Raw genomic sequence first — 24342 nt, 5'->3', positions numbered from 1 at the left:
AGAAAAGAAAGTTCTCAGCAGCATGGGAAGAACACCTTTCTTTCAAACACTGACACACCATAGAGTGTTGCTCCATTTCACAAGAGCCCAACCGCAGATTTACTTTCAGGCCTGACTCTTAAGGCTTGACTTTGTGCCGTGGTAGCTCCCACCTGCTCTGTGCTGATCTCTCTTTTTTTAAGCTTTATTTATTTATTTATTTATTTTGAGGGAGATAGAGGTCAGGGTAAGTTGGGGAGGGGCAGAGAGAGAGGGAGAGAGAGAGAATCCCAAGCAGGCTCCATACTGCCAGCACAGAGCCTGTTGCAGAGCTCAAACCCACGAAGCCATGGGATCATGACCTGAGCCAAAATCAAAAGTCATATGCTTAACCGACTGAGCCATCCAGGTGCCCCTGTGCTCATCTCTTAAAAGCGATAAGCTAAATAAGTTAATACATGAGGCTGACTCTCTCTCTCTCTTTTTTTTTTTTTCTCCATTACTTAGTTTTACAGAGGCTTGGAGTGGTGGTTTTGAGGTTCTCTAGATCATGAGCTGGGGGCTTCCCTGAAGAAGGGACAGCACTGGTACCTTCTGCTATGACACTGGAGGCTCAGTAAAAAGAGATTGTTGCCCATGATCCAGCTGGAAGGGCCAGGGCAAAAGATTCTGCTCTGGCCTGATTTTTCTTCCCAAGCTGCCTCCCATTGCAGCATTTCCCTTATTCTTAGATGAAGCAATGGTTAATGTGACATTTGTAACCCAAGTCCTAAAAGGGGAAATGACAAGTTCCAGAATGTTTTGAAGCTCCCACCACCTCCAATGATACAGTTAGCCTATAGGGAAAATCCAGCTACACTTGCTTAAGTGTCCTGGTTGTTGTGATGGTGCTGCCCTCTGCTGTCACCTCAGGGTAGAGGAACCATTTAAAACACAGCCGTTTAGTGAATGAATTGAGAATTTACTTATCTGGAAGACTTTGGAGCGCTGTGCAGAGGCCCAGTTAGGGAAAGAAGACTTTCACCCCAAGCCCGTTGCCCAGGGCCTGACATCAGTCCCTGCCTAGCTTCTTATGCTCCTCAAGTGCTACTGAAAGCAGAAATTTGCTTGGGGAAACTATTACACAGCCCTAAAAAGGGACCTGGGAATGTCCCAGGATTGGTAAATCTCACCCACCTCGGAGTCCTGTCCTTAGAACTGTGGAAAACCATTTCTTCCTTTTATTAGGCCTCAAGTTTCAGCTAAGAGAGCTTTTTTCCCTTGACCTCAATTATGCCCTGGCTGAAGTTCACTCGCATATATCCCTTTGCTCCCGTCGTTGGGTCAGCTCCTGGTTGCTCAGTAGGTAGTCATCAATGAATGTGAAGATTTCCTCGGGGGTGACAGGTTCCATGTAGCGTTCCCGGTCAATTCCCTGCTTGTCAATCAACACCATGTTGAAGTAGGAGGGAGTGAGGCGCTGAAATTGCCTAGAGAGAGGAGCCCAGGAGGTGTGAGACCTTGTCTGGGCTTCATCGCACCAGGTTCTATTACCCTCTGACCTTTCACAGCTCTGCCTATGGACTAATCCCTTCCCTCCCTTGTCCTCATCCCCTCTACTACCTATCTCAAGCCTCTTTGTTTTTCTCTGCCCAGACCCTACTCTTGCTGTCCCTATGCATCTAACTCTGCTAAGCCATGTCTTCTTCCCCTCAGATGGAGCAACTTTATTGACAGCAGGCTAGGCTTCCCTCATAGGCCCCCTTCCTTAAGCAGGGTTATCACAGGTAGCTATGCAGGCTGCACAGAATACCTCCAGGGAGTACAAGTCATATGCACTATGATGTAACTAGTGTTTTCTAGAGTTAGGCTGGGCATAACGTGCACAAGCATATATGGCAGTCCTGAGGTTGATTAATACTATTACCTGGTCAACTCTTCTATCTGCACCTGCAAGTTTGCGGTCTCTTTCCTCTGCGTGCTTCCCAGTTTCTCCCCTACCTGGGATTGAATCTTTCTGTCCTAGCTGAGACTGAGCCCTAAAGGCAGGTATTGTTTATGAACAGAGAGCAATGATGACTTTATTGGCACTGAGTGTATGTGGAAGCATTGGAGGGGTGGTAATGGATAATGAGAAAAGTCAACTTCTACCACCTGCCACCCACTCTTTGTCCAGGGGCAGAGGGGTATGATTCAGATTTTAGTGCCTACAGATGCCTTTTGTTCCTTTGTAGACTGAAGACATATGAGGCCATGAGGCAACAGAATCAGAGGCTCCTCTGAGTCATATTTGAGTCTGTATCTCAGTCCTGGCTGTGCTTCAGAGTCACCTGAGGTACCTAATAAAAGCATAGTCCTGAGGTGGTTTGGGGTGGAGCCTGGTGATCTGTCTTTTATGCTCTCCCTCCACCCATTTGATTTTGATGTTCTACCACTCTCTAGTTTTACCTAATGTATCCCAAGTGTTCAAACATAAGGCATGCCTCAAGATAGTGTCTGCTGATTTCCCCCCAACCCTCTTGTTGCCAGTGTCCTGCCTAGGGTTGCTGCCCACCCCTTCCCTGTGGCCTCTGAGCCTGGACCTGAGCTCCTCGATTATGTTGGCTGACAGCTGTTGCTCTCGGATGCGCCCCACCTCCTGAGGTGTCTGCCCCACCAGTTCAATGATGGTCACGTGGCGCAGGTCCAGTCCACAGGTGGATTGCTGGGAGGGAAGAGAAGGTTTTATGGAATAGGCTCTCAGACTCAAACCTAAGGCTACTTAGCTGATTCCTCCTAGGACCAGGCAGTATGGGAAAGGAAGGGCTTCTCCCCCAACCATCATACCATAGCATTTAACAACCTCTTTCATCTGTCATTCCTGAAGCATTTGCCCTAATAGTGTTTCTTTTATTCTAATGAAATGAACCAAACCTGTCACACCACGGGGAGTAGAAAAGTGAAATGTAATTGATAAATTGCAGGAACATAATCTCTCCTTGTTTGGTATTGCATTGGCTTTAAACTACATAGGTTCTTAACAGATGGCTATGGTGATATGATTATAATGGCTATCATTTATTGAACATACATACCTAATGCTTTGTAGGAATAAGTTGATCCTTACAACACCCCTAACAAGGTAGGTGGTATCATTCTTATTCTGTAGAAGAGAAAGTAATTTGCCCAAACTTGCATGACAATGAGATGCTGAGCCAAACTGAAGGCTGATGCTGCCTACCCTTGTACATGCTCCTTACCACTAGGCAACATGGCCATGGCCTTTCCCTCAGTCTCCAAGATTTCTCCAAAGTAGTGCCAGTGCTCTTTTCATTGCCCTTTGTTGCCTTCCTCACACTGGGCAGGACACCCCTGTAACCCCACCCTGCCTCTTCGTCCTACTTTGTCCTGCAGGATCGCCTCTTAGCCAGTTATGGGGAGTGAGGTTTAAAACAACATTGAACACTCCCTGGTGCCTGACCCCTTATTTAATCTGTGGGCTAATCCTCTAGTCCTGACCCTCAGAATCACTGTCCTTACTGACTGTTCCTGTTCTTGCTTTCTGTTCAAGCCAAAGTATTGCCTTTGCTCCTCCCCCTAGCCCCCATTTTCTTTGGATTGCTGGAGGAACAAGGTCCTTTTTGATCTAGACACCTAGGGTCATCCTTTTGATAGAGCTGCTGCCATCATGGGCCTCTGAATATTGACTTAGCAACTTCTAAGATTTAACCTTTAGAAATCCCCCGATTTAACCTTTAGAAATCTTCCTAAATAGCATTTTCCCTTACCTGGCTATCCAGTCTCTTGCAGCATCTCAGAGCCATTTCTCTTAGTCCTGTCAGTGCACCCTGCATTCTCTTCAAGAACCTTTTTATAAGACCCAGTGGGTATATGTGTTGTGTCTTATCAACTCCCCCCTCTTCCACAAGTGGATTCAGCCAGATAACTCTTAGTATGTTAAAAATTGTCATGCAACTATCTCATTTTATTTTGTAATATCACAACACTTTTCCTTCTCTTTTGCTACTATAGTGGTGAAGAGCACAGATCCTGGAGTTAGACTGCCTGGGTTCAATCCCAGCATGACTACTTACTATCTAGTAATCGTGGGCAAATCCTTTAACCTCTCTACGCCTCACTTTCCTCATCTATGTAATGGGGATAGTAATCGTACTTACCTTATAAAGGTTGTTGTGAGAATTAAATGAATAGGTGTAAAGCATGCGCTTATATACCTAGTACTTAATAGCACTTATTATCTAAGTGTTAGTGCTATTACTCCTTGAAAACATAAACACAATTAATTCTCAACATTTACATTTGCTCACACCCGTTTTACCAGTCTCTCCAGAGTGCTTTGCCATGCTCCCTTGCCATCTTTCACCATGCCCCCTGCAAGTCACACCCACTATTCCTGTGCCCTCACTGCCTTTTCAGTAAAAACAGCACTTTTTAAAATGTGCTAAATTTGTCTACAGAAAAACTGATCAAATGTTCCCCACAAAAAGTTTGAGGAAGTGGGGTTTGTGCTGCAGAAAAAGCAACTCTTTGATTTGAAAGAGGTAAGGCAGTAATGGAGTGGGGTTAGGGGGTATGTAAAAGAGCTAAGCCCTCATTAGGGGGTGGGTCTCACCTGCAGCATAGAGATCTGCATTTTATAATATCTGTTGGAGGGGTCAGGAGCTGAGATGATAAGGAGCCGCTGTTTCTCAAAGAACTGATCCAGAAGGCCAGCAGCTGAGTTGACATTGACATTAATCTTCATAGCTAGGGCAAAAGCATATGGTCAGTCGGAGTATGGCTTTTTTTGTTACTTGTAATGCAGATAACAACACTGTGAGTTTCAGTCTTTCAAGTTAACCCTTTTTGGGTGTTTCTGCCTTTCCTTGGGGGAAATCCTGAAGGAACATTTGGACAGTTTGAATCCTTCTTGGGTAAGAGTATTGTACGGGGGAACATTAGCCCTTAAAATAAACACAGGTCAGAAACCCCCATTCCCACATCATACATCTTGCAATTGGACCATTGTGGCATACATAAGGAAAGATACTGAAAAGTAGCCCTGATCAATATGTCCACTTTCCCTATCCCCTTGTTTCACTCACGAGCACAGATGGGTGGTGATCCTGACCACTGGCGGCTAGACTGGCAGACCCGGGAGGGGGTTCCTTGGCGTTCATAACCTCCATCACAGTGGTATTCACAGGTGGCACCATAGTTGTCCCCTGCTGAGGTGCAGGTGAGGTAGCCATGCTGTGGTGGTTTGAGAGTTGGGCAGCGTCTCACTGTCAGGGAGAATTTCAAATTAGGGGCTATGGTATCTCTTTTAGGGAAAACGTGTTAAGAGGGTGCCATGCTGTGTTTTCTAGACCAGGAGACCTAGGGTGATCAGAATGAATGCTTTCTCTGTGTTTGCAGTGGCCAAGAGTGGAGCCAGATTTTTCCTCTTAAGGAATTCAATCTGAAATGCAGACAAAGGTGTTCATAAAATCTGGAAGTGCAGGGAGTATACATATTGTCATAAAAAAAGCTATCAATCTGTAAAAAAATATGTTTGTTTTCAGATGTTGTGGATACCCTGTGCAAAGATGACTACCTTACAAAATTAATTTTAATATCAAAAATAAATTGGAGAAGACTTAAATATCCATTAGTGGTAGAGTGTTAAGAAAATCAAAATATATTCTTAGAAGTAGATTGTTATGTTGTCATTCAAAATATTTCTGAAGAATTTTTAAAGAGTATGAGAAAATTACTTGTGTTGTAATAAAAATGAAAAAGAGCGATCTAAGATTGGATATAAGTATGATGTCAACTATATATTTTTTTCAAAGTATATGTAGATAAAAGACTTGAAGGAAGATACCAAAAGATTAACAATGATTGCCTCTGGATGACTGGGAAATGGATTTTTTCCCTTTGTACATTTCTTTATTTCCAAAATGTTCAACAATGAGCATGAATTATCTTTATAATGGAAAAACCAAATCAACACAATACAACACAAAACAAAGAGGAAGAATCAGGCAGCCAACACTACCTATTTCAGCAGAAGTGAAAGACTGAGAATGAAAGCTGATTAGATTTGATAATTAGAAGACTAAGAAAAGAAACAAATTTTATACAGAGTATCTTCATGAATTTTATCTAGATTTAGGAGAGCGAGAAAGTCTTGCTGGGGAGTCAGGGTTTCTGAAATATGTATACACCTGTAATGCAGCTTCCTGAATGACCCTGTTTAAGTGAACTTGTTTTTTTTCCCTTTTCCAATATAAAAGAGGCATCTGCTTCAGGCCTACAGAGGAGAGGGTTCTGGTGGACATGTAAAGGGTCAGGATAGAGCAGGAATAACGAGCAATGTAGAAATGGAAGACTTCTTTCTGACCTTGTACTTTCACAATGAACTTGCAGCTGGCCCGATTATAGGCTCGATCGTAGGCAGTGTAACGAATCACATGCTCTCCTTCGGGAAAGTGAGAGCCAGGCTCAGGGCCCCGAACTGTCACCCTGCATGGTACAGAGTAAGAGAGCCAATGAGGAACGAGACTCTTAGAATTGGGGTTTGGGGCACATAATCACTGTGGCATCGGCCCATGCAGTTCAGTGTGGGCAGAGCCTGAGAAACTGCTGGGAGGCATAAGGGGAATCCAATACTCACCTGGTGATAGTACCATCAGCAGAATCCTTCACCAATGGCGGGTCCCAATATACTCGGGCAGTCAGTTTCTCTGGCTCTGCCATCTTCTCACGTGAGTGGGGACAACGGATCTTGGGGGGATCTATGTCTGTCAAGGTCAGAAATCAAGTGCTGACTCATGGGCCCCATACCTTCCCTTGAGGTAACCCATAGAAGCAGCACTACACTACTGGGTAGATAAAAGATGCACACTCAGTTCAAGATACTCAGTGAAACTGGGGGAGGAAGCCCAGCTCCAGAGGGAAGTGATGACTTTGTTAAGCTTATGGCCAGGGTGCCACCCTCATTGTGAGCAGGAATGTCTTCTGTGGTGAGAATTCCACATCCTTTGTGGATACAATGCTGGGGTGGTTCTTTGTAGCAGGACAACAGGGAGTGACCACCATTTACCTACACATACAGGCTCGCCTCCACTCCATCGCCCATCTTCCATGCAGATTCGGCTGTGGTCACCTTCCAGGTGGTAGCCACTGGAACAGCTGTAGTCACAGCGGGAGTCGAGAAGCACCCCATTTGTGCAGGTGTAAGTGCCACTAGTGATGAATGGCAGTGCGTGGCATCTCACCTCTAAGAGAGAACCAAGTGGCAAGCTCAATGGCCTGTGGACTATCTGCAGGTGATGCCTCAGCATCTAGCACAGGAAGAACCATATCAGAGACATCAGAAAAAACAAACAGAAAACCTTACCCCAAACTGTCCTTATATTCTTGTGCCTAATTGCCTTTTAATTTTCATATTATAAAGCACAGCAGTGCCCTTGGAGGTGGGGGGAGTCTTAAAGAAGTAAATTACTTGTCCAAGTGCATGGACTTCAGAATCACACTCAAGTTTGGATCCCAGCTCCACTTCTTACTAGCTCTGTGACCTGAGCAAATTACTTCATCTCTCTGAGTCTCACTGTTTTCATCAGTAAAATGTGGATATTTCATAGGATTGTTGTGCAGATTAAAAGACATAATGCATATAAACCTCTGGACTCATTTAGGGCCTCAGCAGCTCCTTTCATATCTTGTTCCTAAGATCCTACATGCCCTTTAGCAAATTCAAAGCTTCCTTTCGAGTATAATTTTTGCGTTAACCACCTTACCCCTCAGCTGAGGCTCACTTTCATGTGGAAGCAGGCTTGTCTTATATCTGGGTGAGAATACAAGTCAGACCAGTGCCTGGACATCCAGACTTGATGGTATTTGATTAAAGAGGCATCCATGGGCTTTAAACACCACAGGTGTTAGAAGTGGAGACTGCTTCCATGAATTGATTGTGACCCTGATTGTGAGCTTGCCAAAGTCTGGTTTGAGATGCCTGATACTCAAGAGAAGTAGGCAAGTTATACTTTTGGCTATCTAAGTTCTAGCCTTGCATATGTTCAATTATTGGAGCTTTGAATAAAGATTCTATATAAACTATGTTCACTTGGCTTCTTGGCTAAACCAGACTTGAAGAGGAGTGCCTTTTATGTTTTCTAATATCCTTTATTTAAAGACCTATAAAATAATGACTTCCTTGAAATCAGGGCCAAGAAAAAAGGGTTGTCTTTTCAGATGAATTTGTTTTCTTAGTATTATATGACTGAAAATGATCCAAGGTATTTGCCCTTTTATCTCTTATGAGGAAGAACAAAGACAGATTCAGTATTCAAACATTGTAATTAACCCATTTTAAGCACCTGGAAATATGTATCTCTCCATTCTTTTAACTGATTTTATGTTCATTTACAGACATATTATTTTATTTTATTTTTGTTTAATTTTTTAAAAATGTTTATTTTTGAGAGAGAGAGAGTACGAGCAGGGCAGGTGCAGAGAGAGAGAGAGAGTGAGAGAGAGAGAGAGACAGAATCCGAAGCAGGCTCCAGGCTCTGAGCTGTCAGCACAGAACCCAACCCGGGGCTCGAACTCATGGACCGGGAGATCATGTCCTGAGCAGAAGTCGGATGCTTAACCGACTGAGCCACCCAGGTGCCCCTAGACATATTATTTTAATTTTGTAATCCCAATTCAAATTCATTTTGGAAATGATGGCATCTAAGTCCTAAAGCAAATTACTTACAATCACCTAGAGGGGTGTGCTGGCTTCTTTCTTTGTGGCTATCAAGCTTCCCCTTTCCTCCACAGCATCTTCTCTGACCAATCCCATCTGTCTCTAGATGCTCGCTATGTGTCCACTCACATAGCATTCATGTGCACACATTTGTGTTTCTATCCCATTAGTCTTATAAGCAGCTTGGGGGTAATTGAGGAATTGAGTGAGCTCATGAAGAGACCAATTCAGCGCCCCCTCCCCTCCAACATGGGTGCCCTACAAATGGCATTCAGTGATGGACATATGGACAGGCAAAGCTCAGCTACTAAAAGTGGGTAGGCTGTAGAGCTTGAATAAGAGGCAGGGATTTGGGAGCTGCGGGGGACATGATTTAGAATGTGTGTATTAGTATTCCCACATTCTAGTTTTAGGGATTCTTCTGGACTTTCAGAAGAAAATGAAGAACAGCAGATGTCTTGTGCCTTCACTGCCAAGGCCCTCTATGCCAGGAAATATAGCAGTTGGCCATGACTGGGAAAGAGAATGAGACCACACACATCCTTGAGAACTTGAGAGAAAAGCCCAGGTTTGCATTAGGCCCCACACCCAAACTTTATATGCATTCCTGGGCCTGCTGAGCCAGAAGGACTTGTTACATAAATGCCCACATTGCTTGGGCAATAACCACAGGAAGGTAAAATGAGCTAGAATGTTAGGATGTGGATAGGTCCTGCAGGACACCTGTGGAAAATCCTCAATTTACACTTGACAGAGGGCATAGTAACACCTCTGGACATATACCCTCAAGTGGTTGACTGGCTGGCTGGCCTCTCTCACATACACTTGTCAGTATATGCACACACACCACTTACGCCTGCAGTAGGCAGTTCCAGACCAACGGCGGTTTGGCAGACATTGCACCGACCTTCGTCCGATCAGTCGAAAGCCCCGATCGCAGGAGAGCTCACAACGAGTACCCAGGGTGCTGTGATAATTTCCTCCCCTCGGTGAATAGCACGTGGCTTCTCCATCCTGGACATTTAATGTATAACACCATCGGGGGACTGTAGCAATAGAAGAAAAGTAAGCTAGTGGTACAGTAATCAAGACAGTGTAGTATTGGTGAAAGGACAGCACATAGATCAGTGGATCAGAATAGAGAGCCCATAAATCGACCCATACAAGTAAGTCTGTCAAAATGATTTTTGACAAGGGCACCAAGGCAATTCAATGGAGGAAAGCTTTTGAACTAAAAAGTTCAAAACTTTTGAACAAATGGTGCTGGAGTAATCAAACTTCCATAGGCAAATGAAACAAAACAAAACAAAACAAAACTTCTGCCTAAGTGTCATAACTTATACAAAAATTAACTTAAAATGGATCATGGACTTAAATGTAAAAAATTAAATTATAGGGGTGCCTGGGTGGCTCAGTCAGTTAATCATCTGTCTTTGACTAAGGTCATGATCCCACAGTTCGTGAGTTCAAGCCCCATATCGGGCTCTGTGGTGACAGCTCAGAGCCTGGAGCCTGCCTTGGATTCTGTGTCCCCCCCCCCCCCGCCCTTCCCTGGTTCATTCTCTCTCTCTCTCTCTCTCTCTCTCTCTCTCTGTCAAAAATCACTAAACATTAAAAAATAAAATAAAATTATAATACTTTTAGATAAAAAAAAAAAACAGGAGAAAATCTCTGGGATCTAGAACTAGGCAAAGAGGTCTTAGACATGACACCAAAAGCTCAATTCATAAAAGAAAAAAAATCACAAAATTTAACCTTGTCAAAATTTAAAAAGTTTGTTCTGTGAAAAACACTGTAATAGACAAGACAAATCACAAACTGGGAGAAAATATTTGCAAACCACATATCTGACAAAGGAGTAGTATTTCGAATATATAAAGAACTCTCAAAACTCAACAGTAGAAAAGGAAAGAATCCTGTTAGAACATGGGCAAAAGACACCAACAAACATGTCACTGAAAAGGATATACGGATAGCAAATTAAGTACATGAAAAGATGTTCAGCATCATTAGAAATCATTAGTCATTAAAGAAATGCAAATTAAAACCACAGCGAGATACCATTATACACCCATTAGGTTGTCTAAACTTAAAAAAAAAAAAACCACCTGGTAATATCAAGTGTTGGTGAGGATGGAGAGAAATTGGGACTCTCACACATTGCAGGGTGAAATACAAAATGATACTGTCACTTTGGAAAATATTTTGGTAGTTTCTTATAAAGGTAAACACACACTTGCTGTGCAACTCTGCAGTTCCACTTTACGTATTTACCCAAGTGAACAGAAAACCTGTGTTCATACAAAACACTGTATGCAAATGTTTAAAGTATCTCAATTCACAATTACCAAAATGTGGAAACAGCTCAAACGTCCTGTGGGTGAATGGTTACACTTACTGTGGTTTATCCATACAGAAGAAGGGAGCACCGACAACATGCAACAACATGGATGGATCTCCGATGCAGTTTGTGACCTGGAAGAAGGCAGACTCACAAGTCTGCATACTGTAGGAGTCCATTTATATGACATTCTGAATTAGGCAAAAATACAGGGACAGATGAATGGTTGCCAGAGTTCAGGAGTAAAGGTTGGGGATAATTTTAAAGGGGAAGCCCTAGGCAAATTTTTGAGGTGATGGAACTGTGGTGGTGGTTACCTGACTATGTGCATTTGTCAAAACTCATAGAACTGTACACCAAAAGAGTGAATTTTATAGTATGTGAATTTATTTTTTAAATTTTGCAATGTTTGTTTATTTTTGAGATCGAGAGACAGAGTGTGAGTGGGGGAGGGGCAGAGAGAGGGAGATACAGAATCCTAAGCAGGCTCCAGGCTCTGAGCTGTCAGCACAGAGCCCCATGCAGGGCTCGACCTCAAGAACCACCAGATCATGACCTGAGCTAAAGTCAGACGCTTAACCTACAAAGCCACCCAGGAACCCCGCAAATTTATTTTTTAAGTTTATTTTATTTTATTTTTTGAAAGAGAGAGAGAAAGAGAGAGAGAGAGAGAGAGAGAGAGAGAGAGAATAGGTGGGGGAGGGGCAGAAAGAAAGGGAGAGAGAGAGAATCCCAAGCAAGCCCGGCACTGTCAGTGCAGAACCCGATGCAGGGCTTGAACTCACCAACCGTGAGATCATGACGTGAGTCGAAGTCAGATGCTTAACTGACTGAGCCACCCAGGTGCCCCTACAGCATGCAAATTTAAAATGACTTAAAAAAAATTAACACAAAGATATAAGCTAGAGAGGGGAAGGGATTGTGATAACCAAAGAAGGCTGCTTAGGAATAAAAGTCAGACCCCAGTTCAGTACTGAGCACAAAAGGTAATAGAGCCATTAAATTATAAAGACATTAGAAAGGTGCCTCATTGGCTACACAAAACAAATGACTCTTCGGTGGCTTCAGATTTTAAAGGAGCACATATAAACAAGCAAAGGTCCACATGCCCAAGGATGCATACATAGGATGACCCAGAACTGTTAGCCTGGGGTTGGAAAGGCTAAAGCCCCATAAAAGCTGATTCAGCTCCCAAATCCTAAAAGCCAAAAAAGGGAGGGCTTAAAAAAAAAAAAAACACATCAGGAGCTAAAGGAACAAAGAAAGGCTAGGAACCTCTGCCTGAGGGCAGCTGGAGAATGAAGACAGATGATAGTGGGAAAACTATCCTTTAAGCAACGATATGCTTGTGGCTTCCCTTGTTAGTTTTGAGCCTGCATCTGTGATACACGACTGCCATCTGGGGACAACAGCTCCAAATTACAGAAAGTCTCTGAAGCACTATAGTTGCAGAGCTGTTGATTATATGTCACAACACAATGACTTTACATGGGAGGCTGGGACCCCAACAAGCACTCCCATTCTATTGCTCACCCATATTCTGTCAAGGAAAATACACATCAGATTGGAATGAATGGAACAAACAAGCATAGCACAGGGAAATATAAAGTTCAGGATAAATGCTGAGACAGGAGAGGGCCTAGTTATTGCAAATAAGGTCAAATTTGCTGGCCCTGAGGAATCGTGGCACAAAGCAAACACATTGGAAGGCTCATAAAAAGCAAAAACACTATTCTAATTTTCTTTTTTCCCCAGCTTTATTAAGGTACAATCGATAAATAAAACTGTATATATTTAAGGTGTACAACGTGATGTTTTAATATACATATACATTGTGAAATGATTACTGAAATCAAGTTAATTCATACAACCATAATTTCACACAGTTACCATTTTTTTTGTAGTAACCACACTTACGATGTAGTCTCCTAGCAAATTTCAAGTATGTAACACAGTATTATCAACTATGGTCACTATGTTTTATATTAGATCCCCAGAAGGAAGAAGGCAGCCTCTGGGAACTACAGCCTGATGAGGCTGACAGCACTGATAGCAAAGGGTTCTAGAATATTTAAACATAGGCTAATGAGGAGTTAGAAAAAGAAGCAGTTATCTCCAGGTGCCCTCAAGAACAATTCCAGAATGATCTCATTTCCTTTTTGGTCACCAGACTGGTCCTTTATGGTCACCAGACTGGTAGAGCAAGGTAAATGGTGGATACACTATATGGAAGTGAGGCATGTGGCAATACCTTTCAGGCCATTGATGTGGATTAGGTGAAGACATACAGGAGAGGTGACAGTACAGTTGTGGAGATTTAGAACTGGTTGAACGACTGTACCTAAAGAATGCTGATGGGAAACTGAAACTAAGAATGTGGCAAAATATTGCTTGGCAAACTGTCTAGTAGGAAATGTGTTAGTCATTTTCTTTTCTTTCCTTTTCTTTTTTAAATTTGAGATAGAGCATGAGAAGGGGAGAGGGCAGAGAGAGAGAGAGAGAGAGAGAGAGAGAATCTTAAGCAGTCTCCATGTTCAGCATGGAGCCTGATTCGGGGCTCGATCCCACAACCCTGCGATCATGAACTGAACCAAAATCAAGAGTTGGACACTCAACTGACTGAGCCGCCCAGTTGCCCCTAAAGCCCATATTTTTTCTGATCACAATATCTGCCACTGCAGTATATTAGGCTGCCATTTTGAAGCATAAATTTACATTCTTAAATAGGTAATATAGCCACATGATTCAAGACACAAAAAGTATAAAAAGTTACACAGGAAAAAGTCTCCCTCCCTCCCCTGCTCCCTTATCTACCCCCATTTAGTACCCCCATAAAGAACCACTGTTAACTGTTTTTTAAGCATATAAAGCAAATCTTGCTATAGATTCTTTTTACCTCCTCCTTTTAACACATAGAGTAATATACTATGCCCATTGTTCTCACCAATGCTTTAAAAAATAAACACCATGTGTTTTAGAGATCTTTCCATATTACTACATAGCAAGCATGCAATTTATTTAAATGAAATAACATTTACAAAATGCATAGCACAATGATTGGCACACAATATGTGTTTGTCCAGGGTGAAATTGCTGGAAGGTAGAGGGGCTGGGACTTGTAACTCAGACCCGTGGTCTCTTCTCTGTGCAGCTATCCACCTATCTTTTTTAGGGATTATAAGAAAACAAAGTGCTGGCAACAGAGTTGAAATGGCCTTGTCTGTGATTATTTTCAGATAACCCAGGCAGAGTTACCAGTTAGCTCAGGGCTGAAGCAATATGCTGGGAAAGCAGTGCCCCCAGAGGACTTAAGGCATACCTCAGAGAAGGGCTTCTGACTCCAAGCCAGGAGTCAGGTTAAGGGAATGAAATAACGTTCAAGATTAGTGAAAATGGTACCAAACTACATGGTCAGTTTGCTCTAAAATAATGATCTGGTTTTTACCAGTTATCTCTTTTAATCTTTTTTCTTTTAGTGACAGATTACATTTCTTAAAAATTTTTGATGTTTATTTATGAAAGAGGGAGAGAAAGCATGAGCAGGGGAGGCGCAGAGAGAGAGGGGGAAAGAGGATCCAAAGTGGGCTCTATGCTGACAGCAGAGAGCCCAAGAGCCCAATATGGGGCTCAAACCCACCAACTGTGAGATCATGACCTAAGCCAAAGTCAGACGCTTAAACCCACTGAACCACCCAGACACCCCACGAAAGGTTACATTTTTGATGAAAGAGATGGAATGACCATGGCTTTGGAGTCAGACTGAGGGACCTGGTTTTAAATTCCTGTTCTGCCACCTCTGAGCTCTGCAACTCTCTAAATTTACCTTCTCTGAGCTAAGTTTCCTGATCTGTAAAATGGGGATAATAGACCAATTTCATGAGGATGTTCTGAGAATCATCTGAAATTGCATGTGTAAAATATATCTATCCCTGGGAATGATATTCCCTAAATCAGTGCCTGGGTTTGAGCCACCAGCTCATTTGGTGTCAAGAAACAACACGCTGCACCAATTTGCATTCCCACCAACAGTGCAAGAGGGTTCCCGTTTCTCCACATCCTCTCCAGCATCTATAGTCTCCTGATTTGTTCATTTTGGCCACTCTGACTGGCGTGAGGTGATACCTGAGTGTGGTTTTGATTTGTATTTCCCTGATAAGGAGCGACGCTGAACATCTTTTCATGTGCCTGTTGGCCATCTGGATGTCTTCTTTAGAGAAGTGTCTATTCATGTTTTCTGCCCATTTCCTCACTGGGTTATTTGTTTTTCGGGTGTGGAGTTTGGTGAGCTCTTTATAGATTTTAGATACTAGCCCTTTGTCCGATATGTCATTTGCAAATATCTTTTCCCATTCCGTTGGTTGCCTTTTAGTTTTGTTGGTTGTTTCCTTTGCTGTGCAGAAGCTTTTTATCTTCATAAGGTCCCAGTAATTCACTTTTGCTTTTAATTCCCTTGCCTTTGGGGATGTGTCGAGTAAGAGATTGCTACGGCTGAGGTCAGAGAGGTCTTTTCCTGCTTTCTCCTCTAAGGTTCTGATGTACCCCAATGTTCATAGCAGCACTCTCAACAATAGCCAAATTATGGAAAGAGCCTAAATGTCCATCAACTGATGAATGGATAAAGAAATTGTGGTTTATATACACAATGGAATACTACGTGGCAATGAGAAAAAATGAAATATGGCCTTTTGTAGCAACGTGGATGGAACTGGAGAGTGTGATGCTAAGTGAAATAAGCCATACAGAGAAAGACAGATACCATATGGTTTCACTCTTATGTGGATCCTGAGAAACTTAACAGGAACCCATGGGGGAGGGGAAGGAAAAAAAAAAAAAAAAAAAAAGGACGTTAGAGTGGGAGAGAGCCAAAGCATAAGAGACTGTTAAAAACTGAGAACAAACTGAGGGTTGATGGGGGGTGGGAGGGAGGGGCGGGTGGGTGATGGGTATTGAGGAGGGCACCTTTTGGGATGAGCACTGGGTGTTGTATGGAAACCAATTTGTCAATAAACTTCATAAAAAAAAAATAAAAAAAAAATAAAAAAAAAAAAGAAACAACACGCTGCTGCCATCTGGAGACACCATCCCCAAATTACAGAAAATCTCAAGCACTACAATTGCAGAGCTGGTGTGAAAACACAAAAAGACCTTACAGGGGAGGCTCGGATCTCAGGTTGTACTTTCCCAGCCACCCACTCCCCACTCAACACTGATAACCCCACTCAATTAGTTTTGTGTCCGGAGACCAAATTCCTGAACAGAGCCATGACACACATGACCCCAAGGCCAAAGGCCACCATGTGGCTGACATTTTTCTAAGGGGCTTTATGACATTTAAAAATAACCAATGAGTCAGGTTAATATTAATCAGAGGGCTGCTGGACCCCCCTGAAACCACTTTTCTGCATCTGTTACTTTTTCCTATCCACTTCTTCCATTTACAATTTTCTGCAATCTGGGTTCTGCTCCCAGGATGTCAATGACCCAGTAAACGTTTCTTGAGCACTACTTTTGACATAGTTCTGTGGGGGTATCACACATGGCTCCTTCTGTTAAACAGGTAACTATTTTGTTGAGGGCAATAAGAAGTAAACCAAAGGGGCAATACCTAATGAATGCCAAATGAGCGGTCCAGATAATAAAAGTTTATTTCAGAAGAGGGACATAGTAGATACTCAATAAATATTTATTGAATAAATGGAAGGGAATGAGGGAATGAATGAGGAAAAGCTCAGTGTGCACTAAAGCAGTCAGGGAACAGAGTAGAATTCTACTAATCTGGCTGAAGCATAGATTTCATGTGGGGATAAGGGGTAATGAGTTGTTAGCCTGGGCAGCTGAACTGAGGCCAAATTCTGTTCGAAATGGTCACATTGGGCTACTAGGTTTGGAGAAAGGAGAAGCATGAATCAAAGAATCCAGTTAGGGGGGCAACTGTCATTATCCATGTGTGAGGTAATAAAAGTTTTGATCCCATGGAGTAATAAAGAAATGACAGTTCTCGGTGAATGGCTGGTGAGAGGTGATGAAGAAAAGAGGCTATTAAAAATGCCATTGATGGAGAAAGAGGAGCATTCTTGCACTGTCAGTGTGAATGCAAACTGGTGTAGCCACTCTGGAAAACAGTATGAAGGTTCCTCAAAAGTCCAAAATAGAACTACCCTGTAATCCAGCAATTGCACTACTAAGTATTTACCCAAAGTATACAAAAATACTGATTTGAAGATACACATATTAAACACTGATTTGAAGATACACATATTAAACACTGATTTGAAGATACACATATTAAACACTGATTTGAAGATACACAGTCTTTCTCTAACTGACTTATCTCACTTAGCATAGTACACTCTAGCTCCATCCATGTCATTCCAAATGGCAAGATTTCATTCTTTCTTATGGCTAATATCCCATTGTGTATATGTGTGTGTGTGTATATATATATATATATATATATATATATATATATATATATACCACATCTTATTTATCCATTCATCAGTTGATGGACATTTGGGCTCTTTCCATGATTTGGCTATTGTTGATAATGCTGCTATAAACATACTGAAATGCCATGGAGCCCAAGTGGTGGTAAGAAGAGAGGGGCTTTCACATTGCTGCTGAGAGACTAGAGAGATTGAAGTTCAAGAAAGGGCCATATGATTGATGCATTGGGAGAGAATTGTGATCTTCAGGGAATGTTGTTTCAGCATGTAGATTTGTGGGTGAATGGGAAATAGACTGTAGGGAGTTTAGGAGTTAGTGGGTGCTTAGGCAGAGAGGCAGTGGGTGTGGACTCTTTGGCAGCAAGAAGATAGAAGGTAGGTAGAAAGAAGCATAGAGAAACACCAAATCTGATCATTTCTCTATTGAAATTATTCTCTCAAAAGTCACCATTTACCTTCTTCTTGCCAAGTATAATGTTTGCAATACCCTCAATTTTTCTCTGCAATATTTGACACAGATTTCTCATTCTTCCTCCTTCCCAAAACTCTCTTCTTATGTGGCTTCTGTGACATGATATATAGTACCCTGATCTCCTTCTACATGGCTTATTTCTGTCCCTTTTTCCTTTGCTGGATTCTCTTCTTCTACTCACATCTGTATATGGTTTCTTTTTTTTATTTTTTAAAAATTTATTTTTATTAAAATTTTTTTAACATTTATTTTTATTTTTGAGAGAGAGACAGAACATGAGCAGGAGAGGGATAGCAAGAGAGGAAGACACAGAATCTGAAGCAGGCTCCAGGCTCTGAGCTGTCAGCACAGATCCCGATGCAGGGCTTGAACTCACTAAATGTGAGTCAGATGCTTAACCGACTGAGCCACCCAGGCTCCCCATAGGGTTGATCATTGCTCTCTATTTCTTTTCCATACCCTCAATCATCTTTAATAAACATTACTGTAGCTGATTAGTGGAGAGTCTCCCTGACCCAGGCTCTACCTTTCTTGACCCCCTACTTCTGTAGACAATAACAAGGGTGATATGGTGAAATTATCATTACCATGCCATCCCTTGTGGGAAGACATATGATGGCTCCTTATAACTCCTAGCACAACAGCTAAACTCCTCTACATGCCTTGTAAAGCATAGAAACAAAGAATCTTAGAAATGGAAGAGATACTAGATATCGCCTGGTCTAACTTCCTTTCTGTATTTTTTAAAATGTTTACTTAATTTTGAGAGAGAGAGAGAGAGAGAGAGAGAGAGAGAGAGAGAGATGAGGACACAGAATCCAAAGCAGGCTCCAGGCTCTGAGCTGTCAGCACAGAGGTTGACACAGAGCTGACAGCACAGAGGTGGAACTGTGAGATCATGACCTGAGCCAAAGTCAGAGCAGACCTGCCCAAATGACTGAGCTACCCAGGTGCCTCTCTAACTTCCTTTCTAATGCAGGAGTCCCTATTCGGCATTCTTCACAGAGAGTCCTCCTGCCTTGCCTAAGAATGGTCCCTAGATTATGGAGCCTTTCCTAATTTTGTCTTACTCTTTATATTCAACTTTATTTTTCTTCTACTCCCTCCACATCCCATCTCCTCCAATCAGGCTGGTTTCTTCTTAGATCCTTCCTCTAACAGCTTTGTTCTTGCCTCTATATCTGTGGCCAAATGCTTTGCTAAACACCCTTGCCTCCCTTCTCCAGTTCTCAAAATCCACCCATCACTCAAGGCCTAATATATGTCATCTTTCATGATCCCTGCCCTGACTTCTTTTTATTTAACTCCTATTGCATTTACTGCTATCCCACAGATACACACTAACTTGCTCTGCATGTGTTAATTTTATTCCCCTCTCACCCATTCCCACCCCCAGCAGACTGTAAGCTCCTTGAGGGGGACAAAACCCTATCTTAGATTTTGTATCATCCACAGGCCTACCCTGCATGGGATTAGGTGTACAGCAGGTATTCAGTCAATACTTAATGATTAATAATAGATGGGTAACCTTAGTACTAGACAGAAAAGGTCATACAGCAAGTCATGACCAAGTTCATGATTGGAAATCACAGCCCCTGATTCCCTGAGCTGCAGTTTTGGCACATATGAGCCAAGCTGGAGGAGGATGCTTCAGGGAAGATCTAGGCCTTAGGCCAGAAAAGACCCTTCCTGAGCCTGAGAAGCAGGGAGGCTTACCTCGGTAGTCTAGAGCTGGGGCCTGTGGGACCTCTTCAGCATATACTTCATTGTAGCTTTCATCTGGGTAGTAGCCTGAACCTGCAACGAAGAAGATAATACCAAGATGACATATTAATTTCTTAAGTGCTTCCCAACCTTTCCTCCTATCCAACCTGGTCCCTTCTTGAGGACATGGCACTCCATAGCTAGGGAGCCAGGTGGATATTTAGTGTGGAAAGTTCTACCTTGTAAAGCAGCAGAACTATTATACATAAATCTCAACATCTCAGGTGCATAGAAGGTGAGCTCATGATCATGGGTGGAGGTGGGGGTGACTTACTGGTAGCACAAGAAGCTTCCATTCAAAAGAAAAAAATGAACTTCTTGACTATCCATCAATCCCACCAATCTGGAATATAACTGACCCATTTCCTTGATGCAACATGCAAGGTTTTGATGAGATATGGATAACGACTAAGCTCTGAGGAAGGACTGTTGTCTCAGGTAGGAGTTAAAAATAGAGTCTGAGTAATGGCTTTGCCACTAGTGACAGGACTGCTCATGGTCCTCAGAGAGAAACAATTCCTCAGGCCCCCACTAGCCCACAGGGCACCACCCTTTTGCCACTTGGTTGCCATTGCTAGGGGTGGCATGCCAAGGCAGAGGGAGGGTTCAAAAGGAAGAAGAAATGAGCGTAGTTTCATGTCCTGAGCAGTTTGTCCTGGTTTGCAGGAAAAGGAAGGCAGAGTCCTTTGGGGAAATTTCTTGTTCCTCTAATCATCAGGAGCTTTAGCAGGGAGCTGCTGAGCTAGGAGAACATTCCCAATCCATTCCCATTCTGTTAAGTGGCCCAGTCCCTAGTGGAGGCAAATCTGTGGCTGTCTGGGAGACTAAACAGTGTATTCCACCAGACTGCGGGAAATCAGTCATGAATACAAACTAATTGGAATATAACTTAGTCCTTTCCGGAGTGAAGTTTCTGGAAGCTCTCTTTCCAGCCTCTCTGAGCCCTAATGTATGCACAGGAATAGAACAGCCAGCCATGCTGGAGTCAGAAAACAATTCCTCATTTCCAGGACACGGTGTGCTTTCAGGACAGGGCTGGGGTTTAGTGCTGGAGGCCTAGGGCCTGTGTAAACACTCAGACCACAAGCTTGTCTGCCTCCTCTCTGGGAAGAGGCACAGCCCCCCCCACACACACACACACAACCCCAGCACTAAAGGGTGGAGCAAAGGGCTAGATGATGGAGCTCTTCCATTACCCACAAGCCCAGACTGGGGGTTGGGGGAGTGTTGGGAAACCATTCCATCTTAATGAACAAGGGAATGAATCAAATTGAAAGTTTGCCTTATGAAATCATGTCTTCATTGGTTTGCCCTCATTCCAGAGGAAAGAGTTCATTTTTTACTTTCCTTTTATTTTTTTCTGTTTTCCCAATTCAGTTATTTTCTTGGCTTTCCTTTAGTTCTCCTTAGGCGTACTCTCCCTTGTTTTCTCTCTTCCCACATGGGAGGGTTCTTTGTGGGGCACGGAATTCTTGTCAGCTGTTTCAGTTTAGTATTAGCCTCAGAGCCTTATAGCTTCTGTAAACAGGAGGCCAGATGTGTGTGATTCCCTAAAGGATTAGTCCCAGCATGCCTGTTCCAGAGCTTGCTTGTGAAGAAATGCCCAGCAGGGTTAAAGCCCGTTTACCAGAAGAGCAAACAGGAGTGTCAGAAGCCTATGGCTGGAGAGCAATAATAACAACAGCGGCGGCAGCAGCAGCATGACTAACATCACTGAGCACATACTTGTCCTCTGTTCAGCCCATTACATATGTTATCTTCTTAAGTCACCCTAACATCTCAGTGAGGTAGACACTCTTATTGTTCTCTGATATACAAATGAAGAAACAGGCTCAAAGGAGTTAAGGGAGTAGCCCAATTTCTCCCACCTTGGAAGGAGCAGAATAGGTATTCCAGCCCAGGGTGCTTTGACCCCTTGATACCAAACTCAGATACACCACTAAAGATGGTAGTAGGAGAAAGTTTTGGACGATATCCAGCAGACATAAAAATCCAAAATGTTTCTTGCCATCCAGCTTTTTAACTCCGTGTGTGGGATAAAAGACCACAATGCAATTTCTATCATTCTAGAATTACAGGGGATGTGGGAAAGCAGAAGGGAAGACTCAGTCAATTACAGTCTCCAGCAGGGTGCAGAGATAGCTTTGCCAAGTTTGCATTGTGATGGGAATGGGTTTAGGCCACCTTACCACTTTAAGCCTTTCTATGTCCCTCTCTTTGCCTGGGTTCAGGTATTTTATTTTGCAAATATTACGATACTGAGATGAGATATAAGAAAATAGAGGGACACTCTCCCCACATTGTTCTATCTGCTTGCCCCTTCTCAGCACTGAGGATGGGAGGTTTGTGCCACATTCCTCAGTTCTTTTACATCAATCAGTGGTCTGTTACTGAGTCCCTCCAAATTCCATAGTACAGTCAGACCCTCCAAGCACTGTCCTTCACAAAGGTATGGTTGGAAATGTAACTGATAGTTGAGAACTATTTTAAGATATACACTAATGCGTGGCTTATGGTAACAAATATGGTCTGACTTCCTGAACTGCACAGATATGTCAATCCACACTTTTTAACCCACTGTTTGCTTTATTAATATTCTTAGCCCTTCCCAACATCCGCTGATTATTCCTGGATCCTTTTCCTGATTAGTCCTCAATCCACACTTGGTTGCTTTCCTTACGCCATTCCCATTTGAGGACAAAGCTATAGCCGTGAATAAACAATGCTGGATGCACGAGGAATGGTCAACAAATATTTGTTGAATGAATGAATGAACATATGAATAGAGCAAGCTCAGACAGCTGAGCTAGTGATGTAGGGTAGGATTATTAAAAATTTCTGAATTTCTCTCAGCATGTAGCCTTCCAAGAACAGAAGAAGGCAGAATGAAGGCTGTCAGAGACCTCACCAACTTGGGCTCCCCAGAAGGAGCCTGGTGATTCTTGTGGAAGTGAACAGTGGCACCCCTGAAAATGGCCCTTTGAAAGCTTCAAATGAGTCTAAGTTTTTTGTTAAAAAAAAAAAACTGGTCTCTCCTCAAGACTCCAATAGTTTGGGCTTCCACTCTAGAAAAGGTAAAGGCCCTTGCACTCCATGAGGTTTCTTTTTTTTTTTTTTAAGTTTATTTATTTTTGAGAGAGAGAGAGAGAGAGAGAGAGAGAGAGAGCAGTAGTGCGAGGGGCAGAGAGAGAGAGGGAGAGAGAATCCGAAGCAGGCTCTGCACCATCAGTGCAGAGCCCAATGTGGGGCTCGAACCCACAAACCATGGATCATGACCTGAGCCGAAGTCAGATGCTTAACCGACTGAGCCACAGAGGCATCCCCTCCATGAGGTTTCTTACAGGGGTTTGAAACTAGGCTTTGAGCCATCTAATTTCCACTCCTTAGTCCTCTGGTCTTTGGATGGATTTTGGTGTTATATACTTGAATTGGCTAGGGGGAGGTTGGGAATGACAGCTGCACATATTATCTTCTGGAGACTTGGGGTTCCTTTAACCCCAAACAGTGTGTACTCTGCCAAGGGCTTGACTTGAATTTCTTCTTCTCAATGTGAGCCCTTGTGCTTTACCCCCTACAAAGCCAGGTTAAGCCAAAGAGGAGAAGAAGTTTGCATATTTGTTTAAAAGCTTGATGCAGCTGTTCCAGACAAACAGAGCTACTGCCAAAGGCCTCCACCAGGAGCTAAGGGCATGTGGAAAATTTTAGCTGCAATGCCTGTGGCTGTGATGGAAGCAGTTTGTTATTTACTCATCTCTGTATATTTTCCTAACTCTATTGGTTGGGTCTAACTCTTTCTTTTACTCCTCCCAGCCCCCATGAAGGTAGACACTGCAGGCCGCAGATTATTCTTAGCACTTGGAATGCCAGATGGGCCCCATCAAAAACCTCTGTCTGCCACCTCATTATCCTTCCTTCATTTCTCTCCCTCCCTCTTTCCTTCTCCTCACTGAGTCTGTTCTCTTCAGCTCCCTATGTCTCCATAGGTAAAGGATGAAACATTTAGGAATCCAGAAATCTCCATCTCTTCTGAAGTAAAAAACAAGCCAGAAGAGACTGGGGAATTCCTGTTTAAGAGATTGTGAACTGTATTGTCATTAACATCTTTGGCAGAAAGGGGCTATAAAAATCTTATCCTATAAGTAAGGTCTAGGGGAAAGAGAGGGAGGGAGAGACTGAGACACACACACACACACACACACACACACACACACCACACATACACACACACACACACACACACACACACCAGATGAGAGAGAGAAACAGAAAGAGAGAGAGAAAGGGAGGGAGAGATGAAGCTGAGTGCTGAGCAGGTGAGACAATGGCCTCAAAAGTCATATTGTCCAACCCTCTCATTTTTGTGCTGATGCAGCCTGTTTTCAAATATTTCTTATTTGCCTCAAAAGCCTCCCTTGGTAGCCTGTTGGAATGTTTAACCATCTTTGTTGGTGCAAATAGTTTTTCTTTATTCGTCTCTTATTGCATTCTAACTCTCCCTTCTCTAATACTTAGTCTAGGTCTTGCCTTCCATGGAAATAATGGGCAACAGATCCTAAAACTTACCTGCATACCATGTTGCTGTCACTGCTGGAGTGAAGAAGAGCAGGATAGATAGAGCTCCTCTTTGGGTTAGTTGACCAGCCAT

The 24342-nt window shown here is 42.9% G+C and overlaps 1 protein-coding gene across 1 annotated transcript; it reads right to left on the bottom strand.

Annotated features, from left to right (window-relative positions):
- Positions 1-1267: 1267 nt before the first annotated feature.
- On the bottom strand, positions 1268-24342 carry SRPX2 (sushi repeat containing protein X-linked 2). Its single transcript, XM_047075707.1, has 10 exons — positions 24261-24342; positions 19650-19730; positions 9529-9720; positions 7025-7201; positions 6596-6722; positions 6323-6444; positions 5043-5222; positions 4571-4704; positions 2541-2662; positions 1268-1448 (listed from the first exon to the last, which is right to left on the bottom strand). The coding sequence occupies exons 1-10, from the start codon at positions 24340-24342 to the stop codon at positions 1268-1270; spliced, it is 1398 nt and encodes a 465-aa protein (XP_046931663.1).

Source organism: Lynx rufus, unplaced genomic scaffold (assembly GCF_022079265.1).
Source record: "Lynx rufus isolate CCGP_SWC_20201006 ecotype Redwood Valley unplaced genomic scaffold, mLynRuf1.p SCAF_14, whole genome shotgun sequence".
In the NCBI taxonomy this organism is placed as follows: domain Eukaryota; kingdom Metazoa; phylum Chordata; class Mammalia; order Carnivora; family Felidae; genus Lynx; species Lynx rufus.
This window is presented reverse-complemented; position numbering and strand designations above follow the sequence as displayed.

What these genes read in the sequence shown, in the direction of transcription:
- SRPX2 (XM_047075707.1), bottom strand. Translation starts at nt 24,342, where the DNA reads ATGGCTGGTCAACTAACCCAAAGAGGAGCTCTATCTATCCTGCTCTTC. An exon ending in TGGAACTGCCTACTGCAGGC is followed by an intron (nt 7,202 to 9,528) that starts GTAAGTGGTGTG and finishes GTTCTCTCTTAG; the next exon opens with AGGTGAGATGCCACGCACTG. An exon ending in AGGCGAGCCTGTATGTGTAG is followed by an intron (nt 6,723 to 7,024) that starts GTAAATGGTGGT and finishes TGACCTTGACAG; the next exon opens with ACATAGATCCCCCCAAGATC.